At 40.8% G+C, this 18,321-nt stretch overlaps 1 protein-coding gene across 7 annotated transcripts in view; it reads left to right on the top strand.

Annotated features, from left to right (window-relative positions):
• COL4A3 (collagen type IV alpha 3 chain) overlaps positions 1 to 16,794 on the top strand; it is a 113,375-nt gene extending 96,581 nt beyond the window's left edge. For 6 of the 7 annotated variants that reach the window (XM_075132214.1, XM_075132215.1, XM_048864168.2 and 3 more), the window contains 10 exons: positions 171 to 301; positions 1,777 to 1,849; positions 2,750 to 2,821; positions 2,928 to 3,047; positions 5,552 to 5,650; positions 6,713 to 6,925; positions 7,542 to 7,719; positions 11,133 to 11,247; positions 12,399 to 12,571; positions 13,944 to 16,794. In XM_075132214.1, the coding sequence (XP_074988315.1) occupies positions 171 to 301; positions 1,777 to 1,849; positions 2,750 to 2,821; positions 2,928 to 3,047; positions 5,552 to 5,650; positions 6,713 to 6,925; positions 7,542 to 7,719; positions 11,133 to 11,247; positions 12,399 to 12,571; positions 13,944 to 14,034 (1,265 nt within the window). In that variant the 3' untranslated portion in view covers positions 14,035 to 16,794. Of the gene's footprint in view, positions 1 to 170; positions 302 to 1,776; positions 1,850 to 2,749; positions 2,822 to 2,927; positions 3,048 to 5,551; positions 5,651 to 6,712; positions 6,926 to 7,541; positions 7,720 to 10,233; positions 11,083 to 11,132; positions 11,248 to 12,398; positions 12,572 to 13,943 lie in introns of those variants that run through there. The other variant, XM_075132219.1, reaches the window with a different exon arrangement.
• The last annotated feature ends 1,527 nt before the right edge of the window (positions 16,795 to 18,321 follow it).

Here is an 18,321-nt window from a genome sequence, read left to right as displayed (position 1 = left end):
TACACGTTTATGCTTCTTGCTCTGGAATCATTGAGGGACAATGAACATGGAGCCCCATGATGCCACTTCTGCAGAGTCATTTTTCATGGCAGAGCTGTGCTGTAAATAATGCTGCCATGAAATATGCCTACTGATTGCCTTTACTGATTCAGCTTTTTTTTAAAATGTAGGTATTCCTGGTAGTCCAGGATCTTCTGGAACCCCTGTGTACAGCATAAAAGGAAACAAAGGTGTTAGAGGTATAGATGTCATACCAGGACCACCAGGACTGGTAGGCAGTATTGGTCCTCAAGGTTCAACAGTAAGTGAAATGAATACTCCTTCTTTCTTACTCGCTTTTTAATTTCACAGTTTTGGTGAAAATTACACCCAGGCAAAAAAAGTTTTGATTTAAGAAAGAAATTAAGGTGAGTACTTGTTGTGCATAAGCTTCAGAGGGCATCTGTGATAAATGAAGGGGGAGGGAGGTAGCTCCCTTTTATGGACACCCAGCCAGCCAGTTAGCGATGAAATCCCTGTTAGTAGCTATTCTCTACTTGCTTTACTTGTAAAGGGTTAAACAAGCCCATAGGTAAAAGGAAGGGAGTGGGCACCTGACCAAAAGAGCCAATGGGGGGGGGCTAGAACTTCTTAAAATTGGGGAAAAAACTTTCCCTTTGTCTATCTGTTGTTGTCCTCCTGGAGAAGAGACACAGAGCAGCAATGCTGTAAGAAGCTTGCGGCAGGTATGAAAAATCATTAAATCATACCTAGAAACTACTCTTTTGAAACCCCAGATATGTAAATAGACCAGGAAATGTCAAGGAAGACACGATTAGGTTTATCTCTTTTATTTCTGTAAGGCTTGTGGACTCCTCTTGCTAAGACTCAAATGCTTTTGTTTTGTTTGTAACCTTTAAGCTGGACCTCAAGAAAACCATTCTTGATGCTTAATTATTATATTTACTCTTTTTAAATCTAGCAATAGCCTAAGTTCCAGATGTATTTTCTTTCTTTTTGTTTTTAATAAAAGTTACCTTTTTTAAGAACAGGATTGGGTTTTTTATGTCCTAAGAGGTTTGTGCATATGTTGTTTAATTAGCTGGCAGCAACAGCTAATTTCCTTTGTTTTCTTTCTCAGTTCTTCCCCGGAGGGTGGGTGAAAGGGCTTGAGGGTACCCCACAGGGAGGAATTCCCAAGTGCGCCTTCCTGGGTTCAAAGGGTTTTTTTTGCATTTGGGTGGTGGCAGCATCTACCCATCCAAAGTCAGAGAGAAGCTGTAACCTTGAGAGTTTAATACAAGCCTGGAGTGGCCAGTATTAATTGTTAGAATCCTTGTGGGCCCCCCACCTTCTGCACTCAAAGTGCCAGAGTGGGGAATAAGCCTAGACAGCATCGAACACATCACCATGAATTTTTAGTAGTTTCCTTGCTTTTGCTGTTTTATCATTCCTGAGTGTAGCTCCTGGTGGATGAATTTCTATTTACTTGTTTTCTTAAGAGTGGGCAGAATATTTCTAGAGTGCTTGCAAACACGTAGGGTCAGATGTCGTCATCGGATTACAGTATGTTTGTAGGCACATTTTGCAGTAGCTCAGATATTTCCCCTTTGGACATTCTGTCTCAATTTTTGGTTGAGCTGTAGAAATTAATGGACATGTTTTGTGTCATTCTGTTTGTCTGAAAAATAGCATAGTCAGTAACCTATTGAATTCTAAGTAAAAACCCAGACAGCCTATCTTGCAGTGTCTGAATACTGCTATGATTTTTCTTCATTCTTGTTGTCTGACTTGCAGGGAATTGAAGGCACCCCAGGCAATACAGGCCTTAGAGGTGAACCTGGCTTTACAGGACTTCCAGGTGTAACAGGTATTCACCTATTTATTAAACATACTTTTTGTGGACAGCACAGTACCAGTTGTATAACTGGAGACATGGAACCTTCTTAGTAAAACGTGGCTATAGAAGGGTCAGGGATGGAAAATTCACCAGAAGATCAGGTTTGCTCACAACTCATCCTCTCTGGGTTGTGTTTTATTGCAAAGATTCTGGTTTAGACCAACCTGACACCAACTCAATAAAAAGCATCTGCCTTCCCTTCATGCAACTTTTCAATCAATAAACTCACAATACAAAACAGGGTGGCTCCTATGGTTTACGAGACCTTTCAGCCATGGCTTCTAGTCAGCACAGTCAGTTGTACCCTATTCCTATCCACCATGATCCATCACTATGCACAAGGCCAGCGTAAGGATTTGGGGGAAGGTTTACCAAATGATTCTTTGGGATAAATTCAACCCATAGCTGACTGATTTTACATAAAAATGTTATGGGGGTTGGGATGAGGATATGTTTTTAGTTGGCCACAACCCAAGTTCTTTGAGACAGGGACTGTCTTTTATGTTTGCATAGCACCTAGCACAATGGGACCCCGTTCCTGATTGGGCGTTCTGGATGCTATTTTAATACAGGATTACGCATTTTATTGCCAAAACAGCCCTGGGTGAATGACCAGGATTCCATCCCATATTTCACAGCTGTTAAAAATAAAAATCTGTATTATTGTAAATTGACTATATTTTACATGTAAATAATTGAGCATCAGTAGTCATGGAACCCTACAGTGCCATTTTTACCAAGTAAACAGTCACTGTAGCTTTTTGTTAACTCTGTGAGATCATGTACCCGGAGGATTCTTAAACGAATCTCTGAAACCACCGACAGTTTTTGGCTTCTACAATCATGCATGTGTCTATTCTTCCTTTTTAGGAGAAAAGGGTAATCGAGGACCCCCTGGACTAATGGGTGCAGCAGGACCTATCGGACCAAAGGGCCACCCTGGTAACCATTATTCTAGTTCTTCTCATTCTAGTGACCCGAAACTTTGTTTTGGGGGGCAGGGTGTTAATATAAAGCATCCAGCTCTTTGTTGTATTTCCACTGTTAGGTCAGCCTGGAGCACTTAGGAAAGCAACATATATCCCAGGAAATCAAGGACCTGCTGGATCACCTGGAAGCCCAGGACTACCAGGAGATCCAGGACCTCAAGGGCCACCAGGATTACATGGTATATGTTTTACCATTTGCCTAGACTACTTGATAAGACTTGTTCATGGTTGGCTGGCACCCTGAATTTCTGCATAGACACTTTTATCTCTCTTAATATCACTTTCCTTTTCTATTGTATTTTAGTGTCATATTGACAACCTCCTATTCATAACTTTGCCCCTAGTTCACTGGATGGGTGAGCAGTTCCCTTAACTTAGACCTGTGCAAAAAAGAATTCATGAACATTTTTGTCATGCTGCTCACAATTTCCTTTTGAGGAGATTCATGAAGATGATATTTGGGAAAGGTGATTAATCTTGACAAAAAATACCCGTTATAATACATAACAAAATGTGTATCTCTTTCAGGGGTTGACCTCATGGCACTTTTGTCTATGATTGTCATGTGTGGGCATTTGTTTTGTTTTTTTGTCTGCTTCATGTCAGCTCAAAAATTGCTTTTTGAAGTATCCTGGCCCCCATCAGGATGAGTACATTCATCCCAAAGGTTCTTAGATGAAAGACAGGAGCCAAGTAAACTCAGCCACCATCCCACTTCCTCTTGACTCCTGTTCCCTTTTTTGTTATCTCTCTCCTCATGTCCCACCTCTGATTCTTACCATCTCAGCCAGGAACTTCCAGAGGAGACCTTCCTCCCACTGAGTGGAGAGCCTTATGCTTTCTTCCCATTTTAGCTTAGCTGATCTTGCCACTGAGACACCGTGCCAGCATCATGCTGATTCCTCCATGGCAGTGTCCTTAGCTGATACTGAACACCATTTCCCAACTGCTTTCAGACTAAAGGAGGGGGTGAGACGAACCAGCAGGGAAGTGGAGCAGATCAGGCATGCCAGAGAAGTGGATGTTCCTAGCAGAAGCACATAAGGCCAGTTAGAACTACTGAGAATCCTGAACCAGCACCTCTTAGCAACCAAAATCAATTTCTGTTTTATGCTATGGTGCTCCTCTGAAATCTGGCCAATCCTTAAGGTGTAAGCTTCCCAAGACTTAGCTGGTTCCCTAAGGGTTAACAAAAGGCATAGAATAAAGGAACATTTTTTGTCTCTTACAAGAAAATTTATCTTATATTGGAATCTAAATTATTTATGGATCTAAGAGCAGCAACTCATACTGTTTTGGATTGTTACTGTACTTTTGGAAAATTTCAATAAAACAGCAAATGCTGAAAAAGGTATATAGTCAGGCCTCGATTTACGCTATCGTTGCGTTCTTGAAAAAACACTGTGCAAATAGAAATAGCTTAAAAAGATACCAAGGGTCTATGGGAAATAAAGGTTTAGGTTACAGGATCACAAGATGACCTACCTAATTTATCCAATACAGGTTTTATTAAAAATTTTTAATGAAATTTCAACTTGCTACTAAGCTTTACTGATGTTGAGGATGAACTTGATATGATGATGATGATGATGTCGTTTAAGTCAGAACGCTGATGGTTCATCTGGGGTGTCTTGGGAGGCCAGGGAGTGTGGAGCAGTGGCGTAGCCAGGACAGGACACTTGGGTAGGTCCTGACTTCGGGTAGGTAGGCATTAATGGGGGCGGGGAGGGAAGGCAGGAAGGATCGAGGTCACCTCCCCATACCCCCTCCAGCCGGCCTTTTGGGGGTCAGTGGACACTCTGGCCCGGGTCCCCACACCCCAGTCGCGCACTCGGGGAGTGGGGTCAGGGCATGGGGGCTTGCCCCACTCTGCCAGCCTGGTGCTCCTGCCGAGGATTGGGGCACAGGGGCTTTCCCCGTTCCTCTTGCCCAGCACTCCAGCCGGGGAGTAGGGTCAAGGTAAGGCAGCTTACTCCACTCCACCCAGCACTCCAGCCAGGGAGCGGGGTCGGGGTGCAGGGGCTTGCCCACTCCCCAGCTGGAGTGCCAGGTGCGTGAAGTGGGGCACCAGGGTCCCCCCCCAGGTGTGCGCCAGCCAGAGTGTCCATTGCCCCCCACAAGGCTGGCTGAAGGGGTATGGGGAGGCAACCCTGATCCCTCCTGCCTCCCCTCTCCCACCCCCATCATTGCCCGCCCACTCAAGTGTCCCATCCTGGTTACACCACTGATCTGCGCAAATTGGTGACCGCGCCAAACCATGTAAAAGTGAATCCATACTGTGTACAAAAATAAAGGGTCACAATTAATGGACCGTGCATAACTGAAACCGTGCAAAAAAAGCATGTAAATCAAGGCCTGACAGTATTAATATTAGCTTTAGTTTTGTAACAATCCATTGTGAAAATTAAAACTTTCTACAGTATAACCACTCTTTTTATATCATCTTCCTAATTTATTTGATGCGAAATCTGGTGACAGTAATATGATAGAATTCTGACTTTAAAGCATTTGATTCTACAGAAAATTATGCCACAGTATCTGCTATTTTGAAGCTGCATTCCGGTGTTGTTTGTCTGGCTGATTGTTTTTGGTTTTGTTTGTTTGTTTTTTTTGTAATTGGTAATTGTGTGTATGGAGAATAATTACTGTTATATTAACACACATTCTTGCATATACAACACAGGACCTCAAGGTGTAAAAGGTCTACCAGGCCATTCTGGAAATCCAGGCATACTTGGACCAGTTGGTCCAAAAGGAGACAGAGGATTTCAAGGACAAAGAGGTACAGTGAAGGAGACATAGCTATTTGTGTACCATCATACTGAAGCTGCAGATAAGTTGGACTCCAATTTCTGGGGATCCTTCCATTCTGATACAAATTACATTATGACACCCTCAATCAGGACCAGATTCAGCAAAGCACTTACGCACATGCTTAACTTTAAACACATGACTAGTCCCACTAAAATCATCTCTTTTCAGATCTCATTTGAAAACATACCTTTCCTCCCTTGATAATGCTGCTTAACTTCTCTCTCCCTCTGTGATTGACCATGTTTGTTTATTTAGAAATCCATTTCCACCACCAAGGTGCCTTACTTTTTATATAAACAGTGAATTATAGAACAACAAATTGGAACTGCTTGTTTTAAGTCCTTCACCATAAAATGTTTTTACATTTACCACTCTCCTGCAGAGTAAACCATGTTTCTTAGCATTGTGCATTTGGGGATATAGGTTGAAGGAAGAATGCTGTATAGAATCAAATTGCATTGTATTTTATAACTAATATTGTTTTATTTGTTCCACACAAAAGCTATTTATGTACCTTTTACATTTAACAGGATTTAAAACGTGTATCTGTTTTTTACAATATCTATTTGTATAATGTATGTGAAATTATCAAATTTCTCAAGCTAGGTCAGAATTTAAAAATGTAGTTTTTGTAGAAAGATACATGTAGATATATGTAGGACAATAGCTTGACATAGGAGAGACAGTATATTTCAGTGGATCAGACACTCACGTAGGAGTGAGGAGTTCCAGATTCTATTCCTGACTCTCCCACTGTCCTGCTGTGTTACCTTCCACAGGTCATTTCACGTCTGTTTGCCTTCCCAGCTTTTGTCTGTCTTGTCTCTTTAGAGCGTAAGCTCTGTGGGACTGGGGTTGTTTGTCTGTTGGGGATTCTAGACACTACTGGAAGGCAGATAATAATATTTAAGTTGAACTATTTAAAATTTTGTTTTCGGATGGGTTCAGTCACTTCAGAAAGCAATCAGAGACGTACTGTTTAAAGAGTAATAGGATAAAAATATGTATGTTTTGGGTTTTTTTTTTACAGGATGTCCTGGGCTTATTGGCTTTCCAGGAATACGGGGCCTACCTGGTTCCCCTGGTATTTCCATAGCTGGTCCAACAAGAAGAGGCTTCATCTTTACCCGGCACAGCCAGTCAACAAAGATTCCATCATGCCCATCTGGGACAGCTCAGATCTACAGCGGTTATTCTCTTCTCTTTGTACAAGGAAATGGGCAAGCACATGGCCAAGACCTTGGTACCATCTTAGAAAGAATTTTAAAACCATTTACTGTAAAACCCATGACCACCTTACTGAATAGGGGAATAAGCCTAAACTACTGATGGGAAAGGCAAATGTGCAGTAAATATCTCATAATTTACCTGAAATGAAAATATTGGTCAGAGATACTAATCTCCACTGTACACTAAGGACTAAATAGTGCTCATGCAACCAGTCCCATAAAAGGGGAAGCAAGTAGCTCTCCCATATCAAGAGAGACCCAGGGAAGGAATCCTGGCTTAAAGAAGCAGTTCCTTCCCAGCATCCGCATCTCCTTTGCCCCCCTTGGCCATTCAGTATCAGGGACGAGGTGAAGGATATTATTGCACAATTAATCAAAAGAAATAATTCCTTGCTTTCAACAGATTTTGTTCTTAGCCCCCATGCTATTTTAATGTAGCCTCTTTGTATTTAATTTAATCATCAGATTACCTTACTTATGGTACAACTGTACAGAAAAGTGGCTTTTCTTTACATCCTCTATCTGTATTTATTCTTAGTGTGTAGTTTGGATCTCATCACATGGCTGTTCCATTTGTTATGCTAAATATCTCTCATGGCTTTCACAAAACTGCCATCCTATGTCTTTCAGGGACAGTTGGTAGCTGCCTGCAGCGATTTACCACCATGCCATTTTTATTCTGTAACACCAATGATGTTTGCAATTTTGCTTCTCGCAATGACTATTCATACTGGCTGTCAACTACAGCACCAATGCCAGAAGACATGGAACCAATCTCTGGCAGCGCCTTACAGCCCTATATTAGCAGGTATGAGTTTAATAACTTCAGCCCTCTTCCGACCTACACAGATAACATTTATTTTGAACAGCAAAATGTGAAATACAGATGAGTTAAGCTTTCAAAATGCAAAAGTATTAAAAAGTACTATGCCAATAGCTAACAAATTAACCAGACTTGCAATAACAATATCTCTCTGTGAACAGAAGAATTTGTGAGGCTCTAGTAGAAATATTTCAAACTGATCTTACTGAAATCCAACCTCCAGTCACAGTTCTATAATATGATCTTGTTTTTTTCAGTCAACCTGCCTGTCTTAGCCAATACAAGCTCTGAATTTGACCACCTGGATATTTGATCACATTTGAATATGTGTTTGATATGTGGTACCAAAGTCCCAAATGGTGAATAATTTAAATCTAACCTAAATGAGTAAATATCAAGAAGACCCTGAAACCAAAACTGAGATGTTCATTTAAAGAGATAAGATAGGTGGGGTAATATCTTTTATTGGACCAATTGCTGTTGGCATGGCTGTCCCTACCTATTCTGGGGCCCCATGCAGCCCCAGACCTCTGTGGGGGGGGGGGGGGGAGGGACAGGAGCTGGCCCCAGGCCTCCACGGGGGGTGGGGTGGGGTGGGCTGGCTTGGGGGTCGGGGGGGAGCCATCCCCCAGCACTCACCAGTGGCACAGCTGGGGCCAGGTCGCTGCACTTCCCGCCGCCGGTGAGTGCAGGCCCGACCCTGCTGCAGAACTCAGGGAAGTGGGGGCAGGGCTGGGGCGGGGAAGCGGGGGGGAAGCAGGGGCTGGAGCAGCACGTAGCTGCACAGGGCACCAGGAAATTTGGTGCCCCAAATTTCCTGGTGCCCTACACAGCTGCGTACTTTGCGTATGGGTAAGGTATCTGGCTGTTGGTGAGAAAGACAAGCTTTTGAACTACACAAAACTCTTCTTCAGGTCTAGGAAAGGATGTCACAGCTAAATACAAGGTGAAACAGATGGTTTAGCTTCTAACAAATTAGCTTATTACAACAATCTGTAACTCACTTACCCCCCTTTTTTGTCCTATGACTGCAGGGATGTTGTCATAAATATAAAGGGTAACCACCTTTCTGTATACAGTGCTATAAAATCCCTCCTGGCCAGAGACAACATCCTGTTACCTGTAAAGGGTTAAGAAGCTCAGCTAACCTGGCTGGCACCTGACCCAAAGGACCAATAAGGGAACAAGATACTTTCAAATCTTGGGGCGGGGGAGGCTTTTGTTTGTGCTCTTTGTCTACGTGTTTGTTCTCTCTTGGGACTGAGAGAGGCCAGACAGAAATCCGTCTTTTCCAACCCATCCTAATCCAAGTCTCCAATATTGCAACCGATATAGGTAAGCCAGGCAAGGCGGATTAGTTTATCTTTTGTTTTATGTGAATTTTCCCTGTGTTAAGAGGGAGGTTTATTCCTGTTTTCTGTAACTTTAAGGTTTTGCCCAGAGGCGGATCCTCTGTGTTTTGAATCTGAATACCCTGTAAAGTATTTTCCATCCTGATTTTACAGAGGTGATTCTTTTACCTTTTCTTTAATTAAAATTCTTCTTTTAAGAACCTGATTGATTTTTCTTTGTTCTTAAGATCCAAGGGTTTGGGTCTGTGTTCACCTGTACAAATTGGTGAGGATTATTATCAAGCCTTCCCAGGAAAGGGGGTGTAGGGCTTGGGGGGATATTTTGGGGAAAGACGTCTCCAAGTGGTCTCTTTCCCTGTTCTTTGTTTAAAACACTTGGTGGTGGCAGCATACTGTTCAAAGACAAGGCAAAGTTTGTACTTTGGGGAAGTTTTTAACCTAAAATGGTACAGATAAGCTTAGGGGTCTTTCATGCGGATCCCCACATCTGTACCCTAGAGTTCAGAGTGGTGAAGGAACCCTGACAGATGTTAACAGGCCACTTCAACTTGAATGGTCCCTTAGAATATGAGTTAACTAATTATGCTAGACAATCTTGTATTTAGCTGTGACACCCCTGAGTATCCTTCCCTGACCTGAAGAAGAGCTCTGTCTGTGTAGCTCGAAAGCTTGTCTCTTACACTAACAGAAGTTGGTCCAATACAAGATATTACCTCACCCAACTTGACTCTCTAATATCCTGGGACAAACATGGCTACAACAACACTGTAAATGTTCATTTAAACATTCTGGTATCCTAATTAAATCTAGGGTATGTTTAATTTGCATAACTGGCACAAGAAAGACAACCCAAAGTCTCACTGACCCTGATGATATTAAGAAGCAATAGTTACATAATAATCAGCTGCTCCATGTGCAGGCGTATTAGATTTGGACAGGCTAAAAGGAAACAGACGTCATTTCAACATTAGGAATGTGTTGTCTTCTTACAGCTGAATTTACTTTAATAAACATATACTGGAATAAACCATCATTTCTGTGATCAGTGCATGAAAATTACAGACTGAAGCTGAGAACTCTCGTGCATAATGTCTCAAGGCAGTTATGCAGTGTAGAGTCTCATTTTACATCCTTTATCTGTTTACAGACCCATCTTCAAGACTCTATCACCATAGTGTTTGGAGACCTCCTGCACCTGTAGAGCCAGATTCTCCTGTCCACTACAGCCACTTTGCACCATACCACCCATGTAATCTGCCCCTAAAGCCATCTTCACTGGACCAGGGAGAATCACACTATTGCATGCACAGATGATTCTTAAGAGATGTATAGCTGACAGATCTCTGTCCTTTCTGTCAGAGTAACGGAGCATCAGAGTCTCAGATAGAAGAGAATATGGCTGGAAGAAATGGAGCATGGCTGTGGTGCTCCTGTACTGTGTCAGTCCTCAGCTACATTTTTGGTCCCATGTGGCATTTTTCAGCCTAGCCTACGTTTGAGAAGCCCTCAGGCAACTTTAAAACATCAGCAGCACTGCACAGAGCATCAGTAAGGTGCAAAAGCAAGCTTTAGATCAGCTTTGCACACACGCACCCCCCTTTGCATGCAGTCCATGCAGTTCAGTCAGACCCCAAGATTTGGTCTATATTCCTTCATTAGTGGATGAAACAGATTTTTCTAATCATGGCAGAGTATTCCAGCATAAAAATATATAACACCCTAAGCAGTGAGCATCTAAAGCAAGCAAGTTTTAACCTTTCATTTCAATAATGGCAGCATTAGGATGATCAAAGTGTTCTAGGGCTAATCTCCTTGCCTCACCAATTTCTTGCAGTGTATATGGATGGAAATTGTGAAGTCATGTATTTTGGGTAGTCTGGTACCTGCCAGCTGGTTACCAGTTTACCTGTTTCCATGGGGGCAATGTTATGAGTGAAAATTCCAAAATTCAGACCAATGCCTGTCATGGGATGGGAAATTGTATCAGTAAGATCTATAAATGTCGTCTGGATTTTTTCCACCCAATACTTATGTTTCATATTACAGATGTATTGTTTGTGAAGGACCAGCAGTGGTAATAGCAGTTCACAGCCAAACAACTGCACTTCCTTTATGTCCTCAAGGCTGGATATCTCTGTGGAAGGGTTTTTCCTTTGTTATGGTAAGGGGGAAAATAGACAAAAAATACTTTTCATGTGGAGTAACACCCTTTTACATGGGGAATGGGGTTTGCTGTCTTCCCAGGATTTGTCCCTAATGTAAAGCTGCTTAGCGAAGAAAGGAAAGAAAGATAGCTTGTTTCTAGGATGTGGTTACTACTGGGTGCTGATTTTAAACATGCAGATTTTTATCAACTACAAGAGGTTTCCATCCAAAGTGTTCTACTGTAAAGGGTCATTTTATGGGCGTTTCTACAAGCACGTTTCCCACTGCAGATAAGTTCCTTCTCTGCTTTTTATGAAGAGAGAAGCAATCAGTGCAAGGGAAAACGATGCACAGGTGATTAAAACTGGAGAAATGGCTCATTTGAAATCAGGTTACTATGATACTTAACTAAGGAGGTGCCAAACCTCTTCCAGGGAATTTCTGTCTTTGTCCTGGGCATGGTTATCATGACCTCTCCCCGCGACAGAGAAAAACACCTTTGCAGGGATTAGAGAAATACCACAAAGTCCTTTGAATTGTCCTAAAGCTTCTGTACTGGACTTCATTACAAGGTAGTAAATTGTATTAATGTCAAAATAATACCAGCCCAAAATATAATAATTCATCATTCAATACAATTAATCGGTGCTGATTGTTGTTTTAGATCGATTGCACAATGGTACTTTGCTAGAATGGTACTTCACACGTGTTTTTTAGAAAGATATTTCTTGCATTCTGTTCAGTAAAAGGTGTTTAGCAGTGTCAAAGTCAGATTCAGGACTCACATAATTTGTCAGGCCACTCTGTTTATTAGCAAAGCGCTTTGCCAAAGCACCCAGATGTGAGCCCCTCTCTGAGGCTAAAGATAACTTATTTATACAGCTAAGCCAAAGCCAATTTAACATAAGAGACAAAAGGAAGCAGAAACTGACAAATATACATACATATCTTATATGCATACTAACGTTTACCAATCTCCTAGCTCAGTAGGAGCTCTAAGTTAATTAGTTTGAGGACCCATTGTCTCACACACCTTAATGTTTCTCTTCCTGACAACAATATTTCAACAAACCCTTCAAGTAGCATTTCTTTAATGAATTATAATTTCAATATAATTCATTCTACTTTCACAGCAGATGTTCATTAAAGATAGTTTTGTGGTTACAGTATACAAGTGCCGGTTCAGAAGCCTCTGGCCAAGCATTGGCATCACCTGGATCCTGCTTGGAAGAATTCCGTGCCATTCCATTCATAGAATGTCATGGTAGAGGGACATGCAACTACTACACAAATTCCTACAGCTTCTGGCTGGCTTCACTGGATCCAAGGAGAATGTTCAGGTAACCTTTGCTTTCCCAGTGACTCAGCTATGACCCTTTGCCCTCATCCACACCAGCCACCATTGCTGCAGATCCAGGGGTAGCATAGGAGCCATTAAGTTGGCTGTACACTATCTGAACATCCTGCTAGTCATCCTTGCGAGGGTGGCTAAGTTGACTTTAGAGTCATTTTGCGGTGTTGGAACAGCACAAAGGGGCCTAAAAGAGGACCAAAGCCTTCATTTCTTTAAATCCCCGCCTTCCTGAAACAAGTCTTTTAAATGCACAGGGAAATAGTCACCACTAATATAAGCAGGTGCAATTCCATTATTTTCAGCAGTTTCCCCTGCTTATGTCAATGGTGAATTTTCTAGAGAGAAGCAAGTAAGCCAAAGCGTACTGGAACTTTTCAACCCTGATTCTATACTGATTTCCAGCCTATACAACCCCAGCAATTTCAGTGGGATTTCCAAGGTGTACCTTAGTGCAGAATTTGGCCCCTTCGTGCTAAATTTTGATATGGGGAAAAGTGAGTATTTTCCAAGTTTATATATCCTAGAAAGCTTTATATATTTCTTCCTGCAACCACAAACAACACTGATGTTTCAAGAATGTGTCCTTTATAATCCCTCCATCTTTTCTTGGTGTGTACTGTATGCTTTGTGGTCATCTTGTACACATTCAGGGGCAACCCTAGGCACATGCGTAGTGTGTTGCTGTACATATCCCTGTGCTCTTGAGGGCTGCACTGTCAGCATATGCTCACTGTACACTAACACACATTTCATTCTTCAAGGCAACTAATGGTCATACCCCAGTCTTGTCAGTTGCAATGTTGATGTAACGCCAACAGATCCCGGTCGCCAGCAGTTGGGATCAAATCTGGGACTTCTGGAGCTTAGTGCATGAGTCTCTACCACATGAGCTAAAAGCCAACTGGCTGTTCGCTAAGTCTGTAGAGCAGACTCATTTTATCTCTCTCTCTAAGTGGGCTCGGTGCCACTAGATGGGACAGAACACTGCACCCAGGAGGTGTGTGGGTTACATTGACACCACCTTTCACCTCTTGCTTAAGGAGATAAGGACAGATTTTTAAAAATAGGGGAATCTAAAGCCTTGATCCAAAACCCAATATAAAGACTTGGTCTTTGGATTAGACCCTAACAGTGTAGATAACAATGATGGGATTGTGGTACTTTACCCCACTTACTCTGGCTCAAAATCAGTGCTTAGTGTTGGGAGCCCTTGTGACACATGCTCTGGTGAGGCTGGCTAAGAGCTATGTGAGAGCTGGGGTGGTGGGGACAGAGGCAAAAGTGCAAATATAGAAAACTCCCACCACCTCACTCCTATTTTAAAAAGAAAAGTAAATGTGTTGTTCTCTTTCTTTTAGGAAGCCTTTACCACAGATTTTAAAAGCCGGGGAATTGGAAAACATCATCAGCCGCTGTCAGGTCTGCATGAAGAGAGACAGAAATTTTTGATGGAGCATCAAACTCTGCTTTTATTGCAAAGAATAGCCTAACTCTGCAGAACATGCATTTATTAATGCCAAATTGTTTCTGGACAATGAGCTCTAAAATGCTAATGCAGCCCTATGGTGAGACAGTGCAGCATTTTGATTTTCTTTTTTCGAAGCAAATTGCAAAGCACTCTTTTTTGGAGAAGGCTGTTGTTATGGCAGTACTACAGATCTTCATCTTCTGAACTGTGAGGCAAAGTGGGTGATGTAATATCTTTTATTGAACCAACTTCTCTGGGTGAGGAAAAAAAGGGTCTGGGATTTAAGTGGACCGCAGAGTTAAGTCCATGATTTAAGGGCTCCCATGGCGTTCCATAGTGAACGCAAACCTTCAGTTATAAATCTATTTTTAAAAAATGCACTAGAAAAAGAAACATAAAATCTACACCTTTTATAAAGTATTTGAAACATTAAATATTTGTCACAAACATCTGCAGAAATAAAACCTCCTATTCCATCCAGTCAGGTGAAAGTATCTTAAAATAAAACATTTGTTATGAGTGGTGTTCAAATGGTATTTCCAGAGCACTAATTTACACCAGTGAATTCAATTGTAAATGCACTTAAATACTTGATAAGCACTTTTATTTAGTCATTTAATTTATATAAACTGTAGCTCTGAATTTTTTGGTATTTATGATATTGCACATGCAGCACTATTTAAAATTTTAATGTTGACATTTAAAAAGTTGTTAACTTTTAATACTTGCACACAACTGTCAGAATTCCAGTTCAATTATTTAATCTTATAGATAAAGCATAATTAATCTGACAAGTCTAATAAATGCATCATTTTAAAGTTAGGGTCCAGAAGTCAGCTGAAGGGTCTAGAAATCAGTTGAAGTAAGAAAGATTTCTCATTGAGGCCTATTTTTTGCAAGTAAAATATTTTATACCTATTTGTTAAACTATTTCCAGTATGTTTGTTTTAATACTCGAATTTTCTCTGTTAATATAACTAGAAACAGTTTTGCACATGTTACATCTGATTAAGCTAATTTAAACAAAGCATTTACATTAATTGAATGAATATTTAAGATTTTTGTTTCCTTGAATAGATTACAGTATCTCTGTTTGCAAAACAATTCAAAAATATTACACTTTTTTTATAAAATACTCTCAGCAGACGCATGCTGCTGCTAAGAGGGCATTGTGAGGTGTAAAAATCTTTCCTTCAGATCTGCTTGTGTCTTGACATGTGATTGCCGCAATTGATGGTTTTTTCCCTGAGTCCTAAATTCTGCTGTAAAATCAGGAAAATACCCACCATTTCTTTTGAAAACTATTCACAATTAGGGTGAGGATAAATTCAGGATCACCAGATGCACACGAAGGCGTTATATCAGTTTCTGAGTCCCTCTCTGAGAGCATACTTGTAAAATCCAGACCTTAAGTCCATCAGAGTTAAGTCCACTGGAGATGCACAGTGGGGTATGATATACAGTGTAACATGTATATTACCTGGATTATTACAAAGTTTGAAACTCAGCAGTAAGAGATGGTGAATGTAGTCTAGCAGTTTGGAGCATGTGACAAAGTCAGGTGGTCAGGGTTTTGTTCCCAGTTCTAGACTCTGCCACTCACTTACTGTGTGGCCTTGGACAAGTCACATTGGCTAAAATATTTTGGGCAGCTTGAGACTTTGTAAGTAACAAGTACTCGCAGCTCCCACTGACTGCAACTGGAGATGAGTGTTCAGCACCTCTGAAAATCAAAGTCAGCATGTTTCAAATTGGGCACCCACAATCAAAGGCCATTTTAAAAAAAATGTTGGCCTTAAAAAAAAGTCTTTATGCCTCAGTTTCCCCATATATAAGTCAAGATCATTTCACTTTCCTATCACTCAGCATTGCGAATATTAGCTAGCTAATGTCTGTAAAGTTCTTTGAGAGCCTTGGGGAAAAGGTGCTAAAGAAGTGCAAAGTGTTAATATTGCATTAAAAGAATGCAAGTGGCACTACGGGCAATCAGAAATAATGAGCAACTAATCAAAAAGACTAGGGAAAAGAAATCCTTTCTCTAAACGCTACCAAGTAAGTAACTCTGACTGTACAGATAAAGTTCATTAAACTTATTTCTTTCCCTCCTTGCCAATGTATATACATAAAATAAAAATATCCAAACATTAATAGCTTGTCTTCTGACTAAAAACCGTAAATGGGGCTATATCATTCTACCAGTTTTTTAGCAGAACTCCCTTTTTAAAATCACAACTTTCAGTTTGGACAACAAAGTAAAAATGGTAAATCACAAAAGGGTGACTCCTATGATATCTGATATTTCAAATAAATATAGTGCTGGTTGCTTTTAGAACAGAATGAAATCCTGGTTCCATTGAGGTCAATGGAAGTTTTGTTATTTCATGCCAGACATCTGGAAAGGAGAATAAAGCAATATTCACAGTAAAAAGAGAGAGAAAGTCTTACAAAGCAGAGTCCTCTGAAATCTTTTCCACTACTGTACATGCACAGTCTGCCTGCTATGTATCTCACCAACAGAGAAACATAAACAAGCCTTGCCTGCCATCCACCTGTATAATCTATTACAGTAAGAATACTTCAAGCCCTGTCTGTCTCAGTGCCCTCAAGAAATGCAACCAACCTAATGTTTCCTAACTTGAGGCTGTATTTTGTAGTTGGTTTGATGTCTCGGTGCTTTAAAGTGTTTGATAGTTTCATGTCATTTAATTTATGCCATAAATTCAAGCCAAACCCTCACTGTATCTATTGGATTTATGCAGTCTTTCATTTAAACATTTGAACCTTTCATTGATCATGGAAATCACTGTAGCTAAAATTGTTCCCATCCCCCAGTTTCTTTTTAAATATTTCCCTGAAGGATTTATAAATTAGATCAGTAACTCCCAGAGGTCAAAAAGAAAAGGAGTACTTGTGGCACCTTAGAGACTAACCAATTTATTTGAGCATGAGCTTTCGTGAGCTACAGCTCACTTCATCAGAGCTGTAGCTCACGAAAGCTCATGCTCAAATAAATTGGTTAGTCTCTAAGGTGCCACAAGTCCTCCTTTTCTTTTTGTGAATACAGACTAACACGGCTGTTACTCTGAAACCTCCCAGAGGTCAGTTACTTTCCCAGTCAGTGAAGATTTAAAAATAGCAGATTCCAGTTATTCTGTGCACAGGAGTGATTGTGTCTTTTGACTGAAAACTAATGAAAAAGCATGTAATGATTTGTCTTGAAATGAGCCTCTTCACGCTGCACAATTTCCCCTTGATTTTTTTGTGGGCAAGATTTATTCTTCATGTGGATGTAGAAGATAATTTTTCCTGGAATTATATTTTTTTTCCAGCTGTTACACACGTATGACCCTTCTTATACCAGGCAATAAAATATTATGTTACCTTTAGCAAGATGAGTTTCAAATATTTGGGCTTGTTATTTAATTGACTACACCAACGTTCTCAGCACCTACCCTTCGGACTCTTGGGGGTCACAGATCCCTTGTAGAGTAACCCTTGCTGAATGAAAACTGCTATCTACTTATATCTGAGTGTCACTTAAGGGAATGGGCGACATTCTTCCCTGGCTTACACCCTGTGCAATGTAATTGATTTCATTAAGGTTGCACAGGATTAACGTCAGAAAAGTGAGAGCAGAATTTGGCACAACATTAAGAACTACAGTAGCTGTCTGTAGAAATGTCTAAGTTATATTTCAACAAAAAGCAGTAAAAAAGTTTGCAAAAATGCTTGCAATTTTTCCCTCTCCTAGTTTTCCATCTAGCTCTAATATCTATTGAAGGACTTCACCTTCATCCTGCTCTCACGGAGCTAGACTTTGATACCCTTACTTACAATGCACAGTACCTTTTTCCTTAAGTATCCTGTTGACTTCAGTAGGACCACCCATTCAGTATGAGTAAAGTTATAATATGGCCCTTTGAAGTCAGTGGCAAAACTCCTATTTGCTTGAGTAAGTGCAGGATGTGGCCTCTGCACTGAACAATTGTACATCCTACAGCAGAAGCTTTCAGGATATTAGGCTTAACTGGAGCCTCATGTGAACATTCAGAATTCCTAAGAAATACATACTTAGCAGGAAAGCATTTAAATGTACTTAACCAAGGACTTGTCTATACTAGCAAGTTTCTGCACAGTAAAGCAGCTTTTTGCGCTCAAACTGCAGACGTACACGCTGCCAAGCCAGTTTGTGCGCAGAAACTCCTCAGTTGCAGCGCTGCAAAAAAACCCACCTCTACAAGAGTCTTAAGGCTATTTGTGCAGATGCT

Source organism: Caretta caretta, chromosome 9, assembly GCF_965140235.1.
Source record: "Caretta caretta isolate rCarCar2 chromosome 9, rCarCar1.hap1, whole genome shotgun sequence".
Lineage (NCBI taxonomy): Eukaryota > Metazoa > Chordata > Testudines > Cheloniidae > Caretta > Caretta caretta.
Note: the sequence above shows the minus strand (reverse complement) of the source record. Positions and strands in the feature narration are given on the sequence as shown.